At 40.9% G+C, this 18,603-nt stretch overlaps 1 protein-coding gene across 8 annotated transcripts; it reads right to left on the bottom strand.

Moving 5' to 3' along the window:
- Window positions 1-1,734: 1,734 nt before the first annotated feature.
- Window positions 1,735-16,862, bottom strand: LOC102706184 (probable sodium/metabolite cotransporter BASS1, chloroplastic). 8 transcript variants are annotated; one of them, XR_001550162.2, is made up of 12 exons: window positions 16,345-16,505; window positions 16,116-16,220; window positions 15,349-15,805; window positions 14,866-14,954; window positions 14,278-14,371; window positions 14,167-14,200; window positions 11,185-11,239; window positions 10,995-11,078; window positions 10,633-10,920; window positions 5,023-5,097; window positions 4,770-4,922; window positions 1,735-2,259 (listed from the first exon to the last, which is right to left on the bottom strand). XR_001550162.2 is itself a non-coding variant. In XM_040522990.1 (11 exons), exons 4-11 carry the CDS (start codon window positions 15,767-15,769, stop codon window positions 9,624-9,626), a joined length of 1,218 nt encoding a protein of 405 aa, XP_040378924.1. In that variant the 5' UTR covers window positions 15,770-15,805; window positions 16,116-16,220; window positions 16,345-16,433; window positions 16,684-16,862; the 3' UTR covers window positions 9,285-9,623. The 8 variants fall into 8 exon arrangements, 4 of the variants coding, with proteins under 4 accessions (XP_040378924.1, XP_006652126.1, XP_006652127.1 ...); XR_001550163.2 differs by having other exon boundaries at window positions 1,735-2,246; XR_001550161.2 differs by having other exon boundaries at window positions 1,736-2,255.
- Between the last annotated feature and the right edge of the window lie 1,741 nt (window positions 16,863-18,603).

Genomic DNA, 18,603 nt, shown 5'->3' with positions numbered 1-18,603 from the left:
ATAAAACTTTTATATACGTACTTTTAGCGATTTAAAAGCCATAGCTAAAAAATAAATTACCATGAAAAATCCCAAGGTTGAAAGTTCAAATTTTGGCTTACAGACAAACAAAAGCGAAAAGATTTGTGCAAGCTTAATCATAAGGTTATTAATATCTCTATATCTCTCTATTGTTGTACAATCATATTTGTTTTTCCCTCCGCTCTGACCATCTGCATGTAGTCCTTCCCATTCATCCAAGTACGCAACCACCGCACTTAAATTGACATGTTACTAGTAAACATGTTACTAGTAAACATTCTATCATCAATCTACTTTTACATGGGTTTGGTCAGATCATCGACATGTTACTAGTAAAAGAAAATGAACAAAAAGTGAAATCTGTCATGCTGAATAATACACTATTGCCTGCTTTTTTTATTGTTTGGGTTTTTTTTCCTTTGTTGTAACAGGGCCAAGATCTTTTAGGCCTTGTTTGGAAGGAGAGGAAAAAAACCCTAGTGAATTTTCTCCTAAGGGGATTTTTAGGGTGACATATATTCCCCCTCCACTTCCCGTGGAATCCTTTCCTAGCATGGAAATTTACCCAAACACTGTTTAAGAACGAAGGAAAAAATTTACCCAGCTACTCTACTCGAGTAAAAGTAGTAACTAAATGCCGTGGACGCCATGAAGCTGGTTGTGCTCTGCAGCGCGTCACGCCAGTACCAAGGAGGTCTAGTGTGTGAACAGTCCCAAGCGTGATTGTAGCACGAACAAGCACGCTCGAAGGTTTACATTTTTTTTTACATTTTGGCCTATTCCAATTTGGATTTATATGTTTTCACTGTTGATGCCTACGTATTTAAAATATATATATTTTTTATTTTCTCATGACTTATAAACCTTAGACGTATAAACTTTATACGCAAAATATTATATGTAGAAGTATTATAAGTATACACTCTATACACAAAATATTATATGTATAAATATTATAAGAATAAACTTTATACATAGAATGTTATATGTATAAACTTGATATACATAAAAAATATACACGTAATTTTTTTAATACAAGAATTATACAATAAAAGTATTCCATGCACAAAATATATAAGTTTTTCACATTTAAATATTATATACATTATAGATAATTCTAGTATATCTTGGGTCCATTTGACCAGTTAAAAATTATAAAACAAAACATATCTACCTAAAAACGAAGAAAAAAAGAGTAGGGCGATCGATTCACGCGGAGGCAACGCGCGAGCACGTTCATGCGTGCATGAGAAAACTATACGCATGTACACGCGCCTCACTGGCGGGGGCTCGCCACCGTCCAGGCGTCGGAGGGATGGCAGTTCGCTACCTGCGCTGCAGGCAGAGGAAGGAGAGGTGGGAGGAGAGGGATTCACAGGGGGTGTACTATACATGCAGCTCAGGAGCGCCATGGCCGCTCTGGAGCACGTCTTCGCTGATGGATCGCCGTGCATAGACGAGGGCGGCACGGGAGCCTCCCCTGGCAATGACGGCACCGGCGGGGCCTCCTACAGCTCACGAGGCATGTCGCCGGCCGGTGCGACAGGAGCGTCGCCCCGTTGGCTGCCCGCGTTGCCAGCTACTTTGGCTTCACTCCTCCATCTGCATCCGCCCCGACGACGATTCTTGCGGTGTCCCCCCTTTGCAGGTACTAAAAGATAATCAAACATGCAGAACAATACTGCTGTGCTGTACTGCGCTGGTCGCACCAGAAATGAGGATTCAGATTGAAGTTCCCTCATGATCAGTTCCATTTCTCCTTCAATTTGTGAAAATCCAAAATAATTAAGGAGCATTTTGCAGCACTACTGCACTGGCTTACCATTTGTCCTTCAGGTTGCAATTTAGTTAACCATGATCACTAGTAGACTGGTAGTATTGCTCACCAGCAACTTTAGCAGCTGCGAACTCCGGGACAGCAGGAGAGGATGGCACAAAAAAATAAACTAAAAGTATCAAAAAGACATGTAGTTTTTTTACCCAATATAGTACTAAAATAATTTCGAAATCATCAAACAACTACAATCTGGCAAACAGAGATGCTTCTGCGCACTAGCTTGGTACAGATTGAACATGATCCAGCTAGCTAGGCACCATTGACGACCATTAACATGAGCAACTAGTATTACTGACGCGGACCACCGGCCTACGTCGGAGTTGCACCACCGCAGCGGCGCAGCCTTCCCGCCGCCCGCGCCTCCAGATGTCGCTGTCGCCCCCTAGCCCTGCCATGCCTGACTACAGTTATGAGGATTAATGGTAGAGCTTATTATAGGCTTTATCTCAAGTCACGTTAGAAAAAAAAACTTCTCATAATTATAGGTAATTAATTCCCTGTTCACATTCCATCTAATCAGCATCTCTAATTAGAGTTAGCACACGTACAAAGTATATTTTTTTGTGTCTCCTTGTTTTATGCACCAAGAGTAAATGTTTTGCTGACTCCATACAAAATAACCACTTTTCTCTCTCCTATTCTCTCCTATTCTCTTGCTCTTCGACGTCAGCGAGCATGCAACGATAGAGACAGCAATGAGAGCCCTTTGTATGTGCCCTAATTGAGCCAATACAGTAGAAGGGTGGTTTGTTTGTTTTTTTCCTTCCCCTTTTTACTCTCTCTTTTCCATATTTCAAAGTTGTATATAAAACAAGCGTTCCAATTTTATGGTGGACAACTCCATTGATTTTGAACACCTACGATGCATTGCCAGTATTAATCGACCTATCGACAGTTGGCACCCATCGATATAAAAGCAAACGTTGAATTGTATGATCTGATTTGCCTCAAGAATCTTTTTGATTTTTCATTACCATTTAATCGTAATAGTGTAGACAACGGTTCGGGGGGTGGTTTAATCTTAGGCAACTGTATTTTGCCACTTTTACAGCATAGGTTGTAAACTATTTTCCTTTTCATACAACCGACATACTTTTTACTCTCTCCTGGTACCAAAACAGAGCTCCGCAATATGGACATTGACATGTTGGCGGGCCATAGTATGAACGACCAGGATAGGATGCTGCGAGTAAAAAATCAATACAATCAACCAGAGCTATATTGTCTAAATAATAAGATAGCTATTTATGGCATAGCAGGGTGCGCACCCTTTAATGATTGTATATACTCCTTGTCTGCTCGTGATGAACTACCGCTGCCTTTCGCACTATCAGCTGTAGCCAAAATAAAAGTACCCCAATAGACATGGAAGTCAAAAATGATCTATAGCTGAGTAAACATGACAAACATAGGTGGAAACCATTTGCCCATTACCTATGTTAACAGGTGGTAAAGGAGTCAGCTTTGAGCGCAGCAAGCAACGCTGTTTTCTATTTGTCTTTGACATCTGGGGTGTGAAGTCCATAAGCGAACATGGTCGCTTCGATGGGCCAACGATACTAAAAGGCAGTGGATTTAACTGGGAATTTTCTAAATGAAGCACACGGTTCTGGTTCAATTGATTAGCAGCCCTTCTTCGACAAGTAAGGCACACCCCTGCGCACCCTTTCAGTGGGCTGTCTAGACATGTATGAAAAAGTACTGGACCATGCAAGCAAAGCAGCAAAACATAACACACGTGTGGTTATTAGACAAACACAATAAATGATGCATAATCTATCGCTGGATACATTGAACAGACATTATTCATTCATCCAATAAGATAGCAATACAACATAGCAGTGTACGTACTGAGTGGCCGATACATCTCGCAGTGATGCATAACACAACTACAATACAACAGCCAACAATTATTGCGGGAAACACCCTAATCCAATAGATATCCTAATAGCTCATTGTCCTCAACAAAGAACCTAAATCAAAGGGAGCTACATATACGCAGGATATCATCACAATGTGATGGTATCGCTGCATATGAGGACCTAAACCGTGCTACGTAGCTAGACGCTGACATCGCTGCATCAATAGCATCACGTGCTATCCTCCTATATGCGATCATTGCAGCAAAATTGTAGTCATGCACAGCGAAACCATATCGCGCCTGTAGAAACCTAACTGCCTCTTTGGCTACAGCCTCATGAGCATGATTGATTCTATCATATGCTGGACACCAGAAAAATATGGGCTCTAATTGACCTGGGTTTACAGCAGAGGGTATAAGGAGCTCTACACCAACCAACAGCCTCTCATCACAATGAAATTCCCACGAATATATCGGGGATGGGAGCATGCACTGATCCACAACATCGTTGAGAATAAGCACATGCGAGGTCCTGACGATAACCATAGGGCCTGCAGCGTATTGAGGACGGAAATGAGAGGTTGAATGGCAGAGGTTTATGTGGTCAGACAAAAGCAGGCTATAAAAAGGCAAAGGAAGAAGGTCTAGGGAACCCCAGGGAAAAGGCTGTGGAAGAAGAAAGGTGTGTGCAGAGCGGGAGTACCTAAACACAGAAGAAGAAGAGGAGAGTATATACAGTGTGGGCAACGAAACCTAAATAGAGAACGGCACAACGGCCGACCAGACACGCATCCACAGACATACAACGGCTAACAGATCAATAAAGACAAACCACCTCATCTATAGCAGAGCGAAAAAGAGCAGTAAGCATAGTAAATACAACACAACAGGCCTATCTAACGGCGCCGTGACATTCATACATGTTAGAACCACATAATAGAGAAGCGCACAACCAGTAGATATCTCATGGGAAATCAAAAAAGCACATGCAACAATGCAGCACATCGGAAGGAAGGAAAGGGAAAATGGATGAGCAAGAATATGATATACCTTGCAGGCAGCACAACAGACTCTAAACAGGTAATGCACACAATGGGACGAACAACACCAGCGCACCAAGTTGCTACAGCAGAACCCGACCAACGCAGCAAACCAAAGAAAGAAGACCGTAGCCAAAAGAGACAGCTAGAAAGAAAAGAGGTCCTGCATCATTGAATCAAAGAGGTAACATTAGGCAAAAAAACCTAAAACAGTAAAAAAAAACAGATCAAATAGAGACCATGAGAAAGTGAGCAAGCATGACCTAGGATCTGTGCAGAGACTGAGCCAGGCTCATGACCCCTTGTAGCCAAAAGAAAGCTCACCCAAACCGCCTGACCTGCAAGAACAAATAAAAAACACCCATGAGCAGACAACAAATGGTCGAGCTTACGAGCATACGGAGAACAATTCGGGGAAAGTACATCAGTAGGGAAAATCTACTAGGACATGGCAGCGAGAGCAAATACCGACGGAGCGAAGACCGTAAGAACTGAAAGCAAAGAGAAGAATAAGGAAGAGAGAGGGTGCGAGCGATGAAGAGGCAGGCAGAAAAGAGAAACAACGAAGGAGGAGGCTGTACACACTGTCTGTCGTGCGCTATATCAGAGAAGGGGAAAAAAAGGTAAAAGATACTGTGAACTCCCTGTAGCAGCACAAATGAAACACTCCCTGATCAATTCGCCGCGTGGCACGGTAGAGCAGGCAGGGACCACCTGACAGAGAGGAAGGGCAGAAAGAAAAGGAAAAAAGAGTATAGAGAGCGGACCGCGTCACAGTGCATGAGGCAAGGCGAAGCGAACAATAATAAAGCGGGCACGGACCTATATAAACCAACGGCTCACGTAAAAAATCGTAACCCACAAAACATGGCCAGCCACGTGTCTTGGGGACCACATCTGGACCCGCATGGCAGGGAGTAAAAGCAGACGAGGCAAAAATACATGTCATGACGCGCCGCGCAGAGCGTAGGAACAGCTACACCTCTGGCAGAGGGAAAAATGGCCGTGGACCGCAAAACCAGGTGCACGAAAAAAGAAACGGGCCTGCGCGGTCCCACTCAGCAGAGCACGAAGATGGAACGCAAGGTTCACCGGTGTAAGAAGGAGCAAAACAAGTTAAAAAGCGCACAGTGCAAATCGACATGGAGGCAAACCGCGCACGCGAGTGATGGCATCTGGGCCCACTAACAGGACGCGGACGCAACACGACGGCAAGCGGGCCCACGGAAAGCTGGCGACCTGCACGTTCACACGTTACCACGCGTACAGCAGAAAAGCAAGAAATCTCTCTCCATCGTGTGTTCCGAGGGCGCAAAAACAGCGGCAGCCATATCCACCAAAAGACGCACAGCAGCCATACGATGGAGATCGAACGGACCACAACGGCAGGCCCCAAAGGCTGGAAATCCAGCAGCACAGCCCGAGTGATGACATGTCAATCAAAGAAGCAATCCACGACAGAGCAAAACTCCCGGGAAGAAGGCAGTTTCCCGCTACTTTTAATATATGTAATGTAATGTAATATGTAGTATATATATTATTTCTTTTCCAAATATTTTGGGTACAAATCTAAATACCCTTCGATACGTGGTGTGCCCGTGCCCTGGCCACGTTGGCTCACAATTCAACCCACCAATTTGGTTCGAATTTACTACCGTGATTTGGTCCAGTCCTGCTGGAGTATCGCGTGGTCGATGCACCCGAGTACAGACCCAATCTAGCTTTAAAAGGAAAAAGAGTGGGGCGAGAAGGCCATTTGCCCTAATCGTGGTGTTCTTCACACCCGCAACAAGGTGGGAGGGGCGACGACGGTGATAAAGCATGGGAGTCCTATTGTCTTGCCCTTTCCCTTTTCAAGCTAGGGCTGTTTAGTTTCTAAAAAGTTTTTCTAATAACATCACATCTAATCTTTGAACACATAAATGGAGCATTAAACATAGATGGAACAAAAAAACTAATTGCATAGCTATGAGAAAAATCATGAGACGAATCTTTTGAGCCTAATTATGCAATGATTAACCATAAGTGCTATAGTAACTAACATATGCTAATGACGGATTAATTAGGCTCAAAAGATTCATCTCGCAGTTTCTTGGTGAAATCATAATTTGTTTTTTCATTTATGTCCGAAAACCCATTTCGACATATGGTGAAATGTCTAACGTGACATTTGCTCTAAAATTTTTTAGAATCTAAACGCACCCCTAGATCTAGTTTTGACCCGGATACACCAACTATATGTAATGGGCTGAGTTGTTAGCTGATGTAGCATACCAACATGTTATAACGACAAGTACCGTTGCATTGACTATAGCAATATGTATGACATGTGGGTCTCATGTATCAACAACATCCTAGGGTGATCGTGTAGTTGCAGTTTTGTGATAGTTTTATCCACTATCTTCATAGCAAGCTGAACTAGATTCTGCAATTTACTCCAAAACTAAAGAGTTTACATATAGCTCTTTAAGTTACAAAAAGTTGTAATGGTGTGACAAAAGTGATGTTAAATCTGTAATTTTACGATACAGTGCGTGAAATATGTGTTTCTGTTATATTTTGATCAAAATATATGCAGTTTTATGAAATTTACTCCTCTCAAAACTGTCTAGTTTTGATTCCTTGGGCTAAACCAAGGTGGTTTTCAATTATATGGCATCATCTGATATCCTAGTTAGCAATTTCAAATAAATAATGTATAGAATTGATGAGAACAAAGAAGAACAGTTGATACGGAGATTGTAACAGTTACCTTTTTTTAATTTTGTTGTATTTACTATTGATTGGAGTGTTGATGTCTCTCTTCACCTACTTTTACTACATGTGGACATCACCTCATCGAAAACCACCTCCTTTTGACCCCTCATGACGGGGCCACGTTCAAACTGTCGGACCAGCTGACCCAATAACCTTTCAAAATTCAAATTAACCACCGTGATTACAGTTCATACACTTGAACAAATTTAATTTCAAAGACATCAAAGCTATTGATCTCAAAATGGCTAATGGGTGAACATTCACATACCCATTAACCCGCTTGAACACTTTATCGAACATCATTTTGTTAATGTTAAAGGGTGCTCTTTTGTGTTAAATAGCTAAAAGGTTGAACAGCCAAATGATTTTTGTAAGTATTTTGACATAATGAATAAATTAACTATTGACCCTTCGTTTTCATATTATAAGATATTTTAATCCTACCTAAATTCATTCATTAACCAATATATATGTTTTACGTATCTATACCGTACTAAAAAGACTATCTATACCATACTAAAAAGACCAGTGATGGTGGCACATTCAATGACGTGTGGACAGACCCCCCGCTATCAGTGTCCAACAACTCCACCCTACCTGTCAATGGTGTGCGGGCCATCGACGCTGTGCGAGAAGACAACTGCCACCGTCGAGGGCGACCAAGAGTAGCTAAGAAATACCGCCATCGACACCACGGGGAGCTCGCCAACCGCTACCGGCTGGCTTGGAGCGGGATAAGGAGTAGGAGAACACCGCCACCGGCGAGGAAGAAATGCACGCAGATGCTGGCGAGGGCACCGCCGCGAGGCTGCTCAACGACGACACACTCACTCGCGAGCAAGCACGCGTGTCGGCAAGGGGCTGTATGAAGACGTCATCGATAAGCTGAGGAGGCAAGAGGGAGGAAGAGAAGCCGAGCGCCGCCACCGTCGAGCCAAGCCAAACCACGACCGCAGAAGCGACACCGCACCTACCGCCACCACCGTCGAGCCAAGCCACGACCGTAGAAGCTACACCGCACTAGGTGAAAATCACCAAAGGAGAGGGAGAAGGAAGGCGTCTAGGGTTAGGGTTTAAGGCGGCAGCGGCTGGGTCGATTGTTTTTGTTCCCCCTACCTTGCCGACTAGCCGTCCAATCGCCCGACCCTAGATTGGACAGTCGAGAACGATTAGGCCAAATACGGCCCAAATGGGCGCGCAAGGGGCGGGGAGGATTTCGTGGCCCAGGCCCAAGTTGCGGCCTGGGTGCGCGAGGGCATTTGCGCGCGTGGAAGAAAGAACAAATAGGCCAAATATTGGAGCAGGAAAAAAGTTTGAATTACACCCACCCACCCACACCCCCCCCCCCACCCCCACACCTAAAAAAAATATAAAATCCCGTTGCAACGCACAAACAGTTTGCTAGTATTTCTAAATTCATTAGTAGATATCTATATGATCGAGAGAAAAATATTATTATGTGGAACAGATGTAATATTATGTTAAAAAATGAATTTAAAACAGATATATAGAAAAAATATAAAATAGAAAGTTTTTTTATCAAACCATTCAGAAGCTTGAAAAATAGACACATTAATCCCTTAATCCATTCTTAAAACATCCTAAGAGCAAGTTCAATAGTATAGCCAACTACTAAGTCCAATTCATCTATAGTCAATCTAATAGCCAATTTATCCAATAGTTACCTACAAAACATCAATACGTGGTCCGACATGCCATACAAATATTTTGTCTTGGAGCACATGTGCAGCTGGCTACAAATTAGTAGTCCACCTCTCTTCTCTCTTCTCTCTTTAAAATATGCTTACAGTTGGCTTATAGCCTGCTATTGTACCTGCTCTAAGTCACGAGCATACTGCCATACTGGAGGCACTTGCAACACTGTGCAGGAATACAGCTAGTATATATGTAAAGCACAAAAACTCCAAGATTTTAATGCAAAATGTTCGAGCAAGTTTTTTAAAAATAAAATAAACACCTATCAGATTCAAGCTGGACGCTAAACATGAAAGCATGGTATTTGCTGCAGCAGATGTCAGACCAGAGGATAATCTGCTGGCGACATAACTACTGGCATATCATGTTTGCCAACGTGATCAATGACACATCATTGACCCTTGTCATTTGGGGGCAAAGACCTCCATATTCCAGCTAAAAGGCTACCATAGACCGAATGGCAGACGCTAGAAACAGCACAGGGAACTGCCGTGAGAGGATTGCCAAAATGCTTTCCCGCAAGAACTACACCCAGCACTGAATTCTGCAGACAAAGAAATTGTGAAAAGGAGATGACACTGAGATGAATGAGTAAGAGTGTGATATTCGTTCCATTGCCATGGCAGAGAAAAATGTTAGGATGTATATGTATGCATTTATGGCTATCTAGCATAGTTCATTTTATAGATATTCTTCCCCTTATCCAAATAAAAAGGCTATCTAGCAATAGGTATAGGGTAGCTTCATGCATATTACAAGCATGAGTTGCAATCTCAACTGTGACATGAGTTAGAGGAGGGGTGGACTTAAAATACCCGGTCTCGTAGATCCCTATAGAATTCTGTGGAAAGCCGTAATGAACTAGACTAGATTTTTCACACCGCTATAGTGATAGTTACAATATTAAACAATCCCGACCCGTTTCTGTCATATGGTGTAACATGACAACAGGCCAAAATTAATGTTTAAATTAGAAAGCCATGCATGGTTGGACCAAAAACCATTTTTTAATTTACAAATATTCCAAATAAACTAAGCAGCTTGCTTTGACAGTCTTATGTTGAGATTTCTTCCCTGGTTTTAGTATGTTATCTCTGTTCCAAAATATAAGTACTTTTAAGTTGTTTAACATAGACCGAGGTGTTAAAAGATTTCTTTTTAGACACTTCAGTGGTTAACTTTTGAATTTTAAATTGATTAAATTCCCTTTCTAAACATTTGATTGGCTCTAGAGTCACTCAAATTATTGAGATAATAGGAATCAGTGCAGAAATGCTTATATTTTGGTACAAAATGTTAGTCCTAAAAATACTTATATTTTGGAACGGACGGAGTATTAGCTACCACATTAGGAAGACAAGGAATTGTAAATTTGCTTGTAACTAAAAAGCAGAAATTACCTGCATGCCAACCTCAATAGAGATTGTTCGTGACGAAGAGATGTCGATTCCAAGCATTCTTGAAAGAACATAGCCAAAGAAAAAGCCAGATGCATGCAACCAACAAACAGACATAACCACTTGGAGACCGGATGATAGAATGGCTGAAGCATTCTGTGCAATAGCATTGCCACAAAGAACAGCTACAGTTGCCACAGCAATGAATGGCATCAAGGGAGAAACTAACTGAACTAAACCGTTGCAGTACTGATTAAGTAGAGCACCGAGTAGGACAGGTGCCAGGACAACCTGCATTCATGTATATCCAACTTAGACAGAAGTAAGGAAATTTAAAAGTATAGCATCAGATTGATTTCAAGCACCTGAGATGTTGACACAAACAATCCCATTGGATCTACTGCCACATATTGTCCAGCTAGTTTGGATGTCAGAAAAGGAGTTATGAACTGCATTAGGAAGTTACATAAGCAGAAAACAAAACAAAATAAGGAAAAAAAACCAGAGCTTTTGGAGTTGAGTTTAAAGATAAAAACACTGAGAGTGGTCCATTACCGCTGCAGCAAAAGTGCTTGCTGCTGTCATCAGTACCGAAAGAGCAACATTTCCCCTGCCACAATGATGCTAATTGTCTTAATATTCTGTGCATTTCCATACTAAAATGGTACAGAAAGATATACTCTCATAGTTCTTATACACATGGTTCTTTCAAAAAATGTTCTGCCACACAAAACTATCTATATCTTGTGTAGTTAACAATACTTCTTTCTAATATTTTTGTATAGAATTTTGATGCAAATGCACAATTTCGTTATAAAAAATATGCACCATGGGGTTATCAAGCCACTTTATCAACTACATGCTGGGGACCACATGACGGTAAGAATATTGGCATGCACAGGATTAACCTATTACAGATGCCTTTGCACAAGAAAAAGTGATCCCAGGACAAGCCCCAACGGCAACAGCATGATCTGCTACATGCCTTTGTAGGTTGCTAAATGTTTGTAGGTGAATAAGAGAACCAAAGAAAAAGAAGAAATGCACCAGTTCTTATGCAAAATTCGCAAGAGAATGCATGAACAATTAAAGAGGACCATCTTCTTCAACTCCCGGTCATGTTTTTGGGGTCTTTTAAACGGTGATTTTTCTTTTGTGATAGACATGTTTATATATGTTGCTACAAGCCTGTGAAAATAGGAGGTGTCGCCTTAATACAATGAACACCAGAATCTCCACACTAGACTTGTCGACGTAGTCAGGTTTATTCTATTTGTGTTCACTACCTTGCTATAATATTTTTCCTTCCACATAATGCTACTAATCACATAATGGTGTAATTTGTTTTTTTTTCATGCCATACGTTATAGGAAGATGTATACTTCCGATGTTACTAATGTAACTGCTGCAGAAGTTAGAAGTGTGACAATGGGTACGCTTCACTCTGCTCCAAAAAGAAACCAGGGTTCGAAAGAACTGTGACTACAAGTAGTGTAAGGAGGCAACTACTTGTTTTACTTGCTGACATGAATTTTTACATCAGTTTTACTTCATGTTGTAGCTACTGGTTTTAACCATGAGTTAAAAACACTAACAGTCAACAGTGATGAAGAGGTGCCAGCAGTTTCTAAGCTCAAGAAGAAAAATGCAACATCTTATGTGTCCCCTCACTCCACAGTCATCACACAGTCTGCTGCTCTTTAGTCCATGAGTGACTACTGTTAAGGCCTGCTACTAATACTTCATCTATTTTCTTGAACATGAAGGGCTCCCCTGGGAGATATCACAACTTATGCTTCCTTTGGTGCTACCTAACCTGTTCAGAATCCGTGACACCGAAAGGTAACATGTTTGTTCCTAACAAAAATTCTGGATATATGCATTAATAGACATCATTATGTTTGTTTAGAAATTCACCATGACATGGGCATCATGATTCGGAAATCATGTTCATCTAGATTTTGAAATTTCTTGATTTAAAAAATGTTGTGGAATTGAAACAATTAGTGCTTTTTCTCAATTATTCTTCATGATGTGTGGCAGTTAACCTACTCCGCTTAGTGATATCACAAATTGTATATTAGTTGAGTTCACATCTTGAATGATTTCACATAGATAATGTACTCTACCACTTTTTTCCTTTTTGTCATGGATTTTCCCATTGGATTGCTCGAGTCATTCTCTAGATTACTATAGGACAAAATAAAACTCCTAACTGCTTTCATATTCATTTTTGCTTACTGACTGGCTTTTCTATGGTCCAGTCAATCATTACACGGGTACCTAGCCATGGAAGTCTTTATTGTGGTAATCATTAACTAATAATATATCTTAGTAAAATTACCTTTCGTATCTTCCTATATATTATCTTTGATCAGTTTTTTTTCTGCTATATGTTTACTGCCATATATATCAATTCATGTCAGAATCAGTATTATACTTTTATGCAGTCACAAAACATTCCAACCAAAATCAGGAGGCTTTATGGAATTGGGATGGTACGTTTTGCAAGGTTCAAGGGATTGTATATTTGCGTTGGTAACATGGTCTGGGAACTCTAAAAATAGTGTCTTAACATGAACATGAACTTGGTCTGACAATACTCTGAAATTATGTGCGGTGTATTGTAGGCATGTATTGTTTCTGTTCTGACGATGAAATTGCATCTTTTCCTTGTGAATTATTGCTTCTGTCATGAACATGGGGACGTCAAACTTGATATTATTTTTCTGTATTTAGTGTCTTAACTTGGGCTTGCAATATACGCGAACTATATATTGCAGTCTGAACTTTATCAGAGAATTTGCCAAATTAGTTTCTGAACTTGTGCCATTCAATGTTTTAATTACACCTAAGCTAATTATTATAAATTCTTATAGCTCAAGGACTGAGAATTTATAAACTCATCATATAAAAACCAACAGATGCAAGATCTCTGAGTTTAGTATCTGACCTTTGGCCCTGCAATGTCCGCAAACAATAAATTACTGCTCGTGGTTAGGATTTGATCTTTGCAAGTTCAAACTTAATTTGTATTATGCAATGTACACCAACTATTTGAATTAACAATGGACTTGACATGTCTGTACTTACAAAATCCAGATTATTGTTTGAACGTGAACGAACTTGGAAGGTATCTGAAGTCAGTGTGTAATATGCCCTTGCAATGTTTATCAATTCAGTGTGAACATGCCCTTGCAACCCATGCTTTCCCCAGCTTTTTTACTATAAATGCTTGAACAGAGGGAATATAAATGTGTCTTGCACATCCATGATTACTAGTCAACTAATAAAATGTCAGTCATATTCAAGCAAATTCAAGACCAACTAGTATATCCAAAAATTGTTACCAGTTAACACTCCAGAAAGTTAATTGGTTATTCATGTGCCTAATCACTGACAAGATTTCAAATGCTTGTATATCATAACCAGCATGTACAATTATCAACCATGGCATTTTCCAACATTTTCTAACAAGTACAAGGTTGCAACTAAATGTATATACATGATAAGCATAATATTTTCTTTTCCCATTACCTTGCTAAATAGGTAACAATGTTGCTTGCTGTGCCTGCAAAGAGTATTTGTGTTTCTCAGTTTAAAAACTGGAGCCAAAATAAACAAAAATAATATAAAGTGTGTGCAAACCTCCAGGACAACAGGACACCAATATCAACCCAGCAGCGTAATAGGGTGGTAAATTTAATAGCTTGCTCACAAAATATCCTGACAGTGGCATCACCTGTACATAAATCACTAGCTCTGTAGTTTTGGATATAACATGGAAACAGAAGACCACAGAAACATGCATAACCACAATGAAGTTTACATGTATGACGCTCTGCACTAGCAGTGTACAAGCAAATTATAAATTAATATAGCTTTTTCATAAATGATAATCTCTACTACTTAAAAAGCAGTCATCCATGCTCATTCCCCATCCTCACGCGTAACCACAGGCTCCCAACAAAACCAGAAATAACCGGTTGGTTAATTTCCACTATGGGCCTAATGTGGGCCTATCCTCCATTAAATGGGCCTGTTGCAATTCATGGGCATGTTACTAGCCTTGCTGAATATATAGGAAGTCTGCCCAGTGATTCAACAAAAGTTCTAACACCTCTAGTAATAGGTAAGTCCAAAGATGCAGCTATTTTGGTTTTTTTTTAATTGAAATTATGATCACATGGACTGTTGGATTATGAAATGAAATGGCCAGCAAGTTTGGTAACTGACCGAGTATTGAAGTACAAATCCAGCAGCTAATTCCTTGGGCATCAATAGTGCAGTTTTCAGGTCATCTAATGTCAATGTCATACCCATTCCTGAACAAAAATAAATTCAATAATATATCAGTCACAAAAAAACAACTAAATTGCATTCCTACGCACAAGAAAATTTAGTTCACAACAACCTTCACTTTCTTCAATAATAAATTCGGTAATAGGGGAAGGAAAAGGAATTTCATGTACAATGACCAATCTATGGTATAATCCAAGGCCACCCCAATATTTCATGCTTTAGGGGTGTACTAAAAGTTATACTGAAGAAACATTTCATACATAACAGTTCATACTTCCATCATCAATATTGGAAACATCAGACAAAATTGAATTTATGAATGCATGGTGGAAAATGAAAAAACATGAGTCAATGGAATATTTATAATGACAGGCATGGTGGTGATACAATGACGCAGAGGGGATGAACAGTACAGACCCAGCATGGTAAACGAGATGCCGATAATCTGAGCCATGGGACTGACCCAGAGGAAGGCTGATGGCTGCCACAGTGCAACTGCACAAGCGGATGCCACCCAGACCGGGAACCCAAGCGACAGCACCTCGCCAACTTGCAGAAGCAGATCTCGCCAACCTACTACTCCAGCCTCCAACACACTGCCATCGCCTACTGGTATCTTAGAGGGTGCCGGATCAGTGGCTGCATGGCACCTGCTCAACGGAATACTAGGAAAGGGTCGAACTGGGTTGTTGCTGTCGTGGATATGAAGGCAGATGGCAGGGAGAGATGAGAAGGTAGCTCTAAGGCGGGGGTTGTGCGTATTGAAGAGGTGAAGGTGCTGGTAGTGGTGGATCTGAGTGAGGCAAGGAGCGGTTGTTGGCCAGTGGAGGAGAGGCATGGCATGGGATGTTGACCTGACACCTTTAACGATTACCTAAGTAAATATCAAAGCAAAAGTTGTGAGTCGAAGATTCTGCAAAGTATATGATATAAAAATTAAACAACTTAGAAAAAATAGTCCATGGTCAGGTTAAGCATTCTCATGGTCAGAAATGGAATGCATAGTCTCCATACTCATTTGCTAGTTTCAACACATACACATGTATTCATGACATGTATGGATATGATGCAATGAATGTTAAATTACTCCATTTTCACCATGTAGTCCTGATCATAACATAACCATCGTATAACTATCACTTCACAGTAAGCATTAATGGAACACAAAAGGTGACAAGTAACACCTGCAGCTTATCATAGAATCTCTAGAAGTCCGAAGCTCCCCAGAAGCTCCCCTCAAACAGTACTCAGCTTGTGATAATATGTAACTGTAGAATCCAGAAAATGAGCTAGAAGATAGAAGTTAGAAAACCCAGCTTTTCTATATTCTGAGAAGTCGGCTTCTTACTAGGTGCTTCTCAAAATCTTAAGCTCCCCAAATAGGGCCAGTTTATTGTTTAACCATATACGTACCTTAAAAGTGTGAAGGTGGGTGACAAAGTGGAGAGTTCCACCCCTTGAGTCACACCACAACCTTTGAATTCATCAGTAACCCAGCTTTTCTACATTCAAACAAAAACTCAAAAACAAGATTCCTATGCATAACCCACTAAAACCCTCCTCTCAAAACAATGATTTAGCATTTTAGCTTTCTGTCCTAATTAGGGTTGGCAACTGGACGGGGCGGGGGCGGGGAGTGCTGGAACGTCCCCGGCCCCGAAACGGACGGAATTCGCGGGGGGGGGGGGGGGGGGGGGGTGGCTGATGTCCCCGAGAAGCCATGCACAGCGAGACTCCCAGAGAAAGACTCACCGCGAAGGATGGCAGGAGCGCCGCCGCGCGTGTCAAGCCCGGCCACCGCGCCGGGCTGCCGTGCTCTGCCGCCACCGCCGCGCGCTGCTGCCACCGTCGCGCCGCGCAAGGCCGCCGGCCGCCGCCAGTGAGAGGCTGAGCCGTGCGTGTGACGGAGAGTGAGTGAGAGAGAAGATGAGTAGGTTAGCTCAGAGTTAGCGGGCCTTTGTGTTTTGGGCTTATATTAAGGCCCCGTTCGACTAGGGCGGCACGGAAAACACGTACTAATCTTACATGATTAATTAATTATTAATTATTAAAAATATATAAAATAGATTAATATGAATTTTTAAAATAACTTTCTTATAGAAATTTTTAAAAAAATACACCGTTTAACAGTTCAGAAAACGTGCGCGCGAAAAACGAGGAAGTGTTAGTTAACTTACAGGGGAGCCGAACGCGACCTAAAAAGTTTAATTTACCTCCTCGGGTAACCGAGTACAAAACATCCCCCACCCCGGCCCCGACCAAACCGGGGCCCCGGCCTGACTCCCCGCGGGGAAATTCGCCCGCCCCTGCGGGGGAAACTACCAACCCTAGTCCTAATGATCAATACTTCACTACTCTCAAGTTTCAATTTATCAACGTGAAAAGTTTACATAATACACTTTTGAGGTACTAAACTAAGTTTGCCAACCATTTCTAATCGACCCATGTCCCTAACTTAGTTAAAAAGATCTCCCTTTCAACCTTCAATGGTTCTGTCCAAAACCAGATCAGGTAGCTTTAAGAGGTCAAAACCTCCATTTTATGATTCCAAACCCTGTAAATCATAATTTTTGTTCATTTACATAAAATGATCTGTAGGTTTCGTTTTTGAACACATCCTAGCTCTAAATCTAAATAACCACTAAAAGCCAGAAAACGGAATAGCTACTGACAACCATCCAATGCTAAACAACGACATTCCAGGGGTCTTTTCTCCCAAACTATACAACCAAAATTCAATTCTAATAGTCCAAAAATTTTACTAACTCCGTCCCAAAAAGATTTCATCTTTCTCACATTCCACGAGAACTAGTATATAAATGACAAGACTAAAGTGCTCTTTACCTTCTCGAACTCTAATGAACGTGTACTTCACTTTTCAAACTCCAATAAACTTTTCTTCTACTTTCTCAACTCCAATGAACTTATCTCTCACTTTCTCAAATTCCAATGTAATGATTACTTGACATATGTAGTCTTTGTGGAACAAGTAACGTTGAGAATGATAAAATTGTTTTGGGACCAAGCGAGGAGTAATTATGTCATCTCATGATTTGACTGGGAACATTACCAAAATTGACAAAAACTAGCACACAGTAAAATCAGCCTATTAAGAGCATGTACAACGGTATAGATAGTAGCTGTCTATTTGATACATATAGACAGTGATGCAAACATATTATACAATAATTTAGACATGTGTTGTCTATATGGTTATCTCTAGGACGTTTAATGCATATATGCATCCATGATCAAGCATGCATTGATCTTTGTATGCTATTTTGTTACTTCGCTAATATAAGAGATTATATATGTGTATGTATATGTATCTTATTAGTGGAAGATTTGACATATCAGCAAACACTTCTATCTTATTAGTGTAAGATCTGACACATCTGAGCAATGTTTAGACTCAATAAAATTAAATTCAGGATGTAGTGCAACCTGCTAGATTTCGATTGGATCATCACACACTGAGCTAAAACAGACTATATATACAAAATTTTCAATCAGATGAAAACACGACAATCTGAAACTACTGCTCCGGTTAGCACACCACAATGTTTAAAAAATGGCAGGTCACAAATCATCAATCAGGTGGAAGCAAACCTAGAAGAACTTCACTTGAAAGTGGATCTGGCACATCAAGATGGTGCTAACGAGCAGTGGGAG

This window comes from Oryza brachyantha, chromosome 4, assembly GCF_000231095.2.
Source record: "Oryza brachyantha chromosome 4, ObraRS2, whole genome shotgun sequence".
Taxonomy (NCBI): Eukaryota; Viridiplantae; Streptophyta; class Magnoliopsida; order Poales; family Poaceae; genus Oryza; species Oryza brachyantha.
This window is presented reverse-complemented; position numbering and strand designations above follow the sequence as displayed.

Excerpts from the sequence above, each read along its gene's own strand:
- LOC102706184 (XM_040522990.1), bottom strand. The coding sequence starts at position 15,769 with ATGCCTCTCCTCCACTGGCCAACAACCGCTCCTTGCCTCACTCAGATC. Across the intron at positions 11,240-14,166 it reads ATTGTTACCTATTTAGCAAG|GGGAAATGTTGCTCTTTCGG; the intron begins GTAATGGGAAAA and ends TCATTGTGGCAG. Across the intron at positions 11,079-11,184 it reads CAAGCACTTTTGCTGCAGCG|TTCATAACTCCTTTTCTGAC; the intron begins GTAATGGACCAC and ends TTCCTAATGCAG.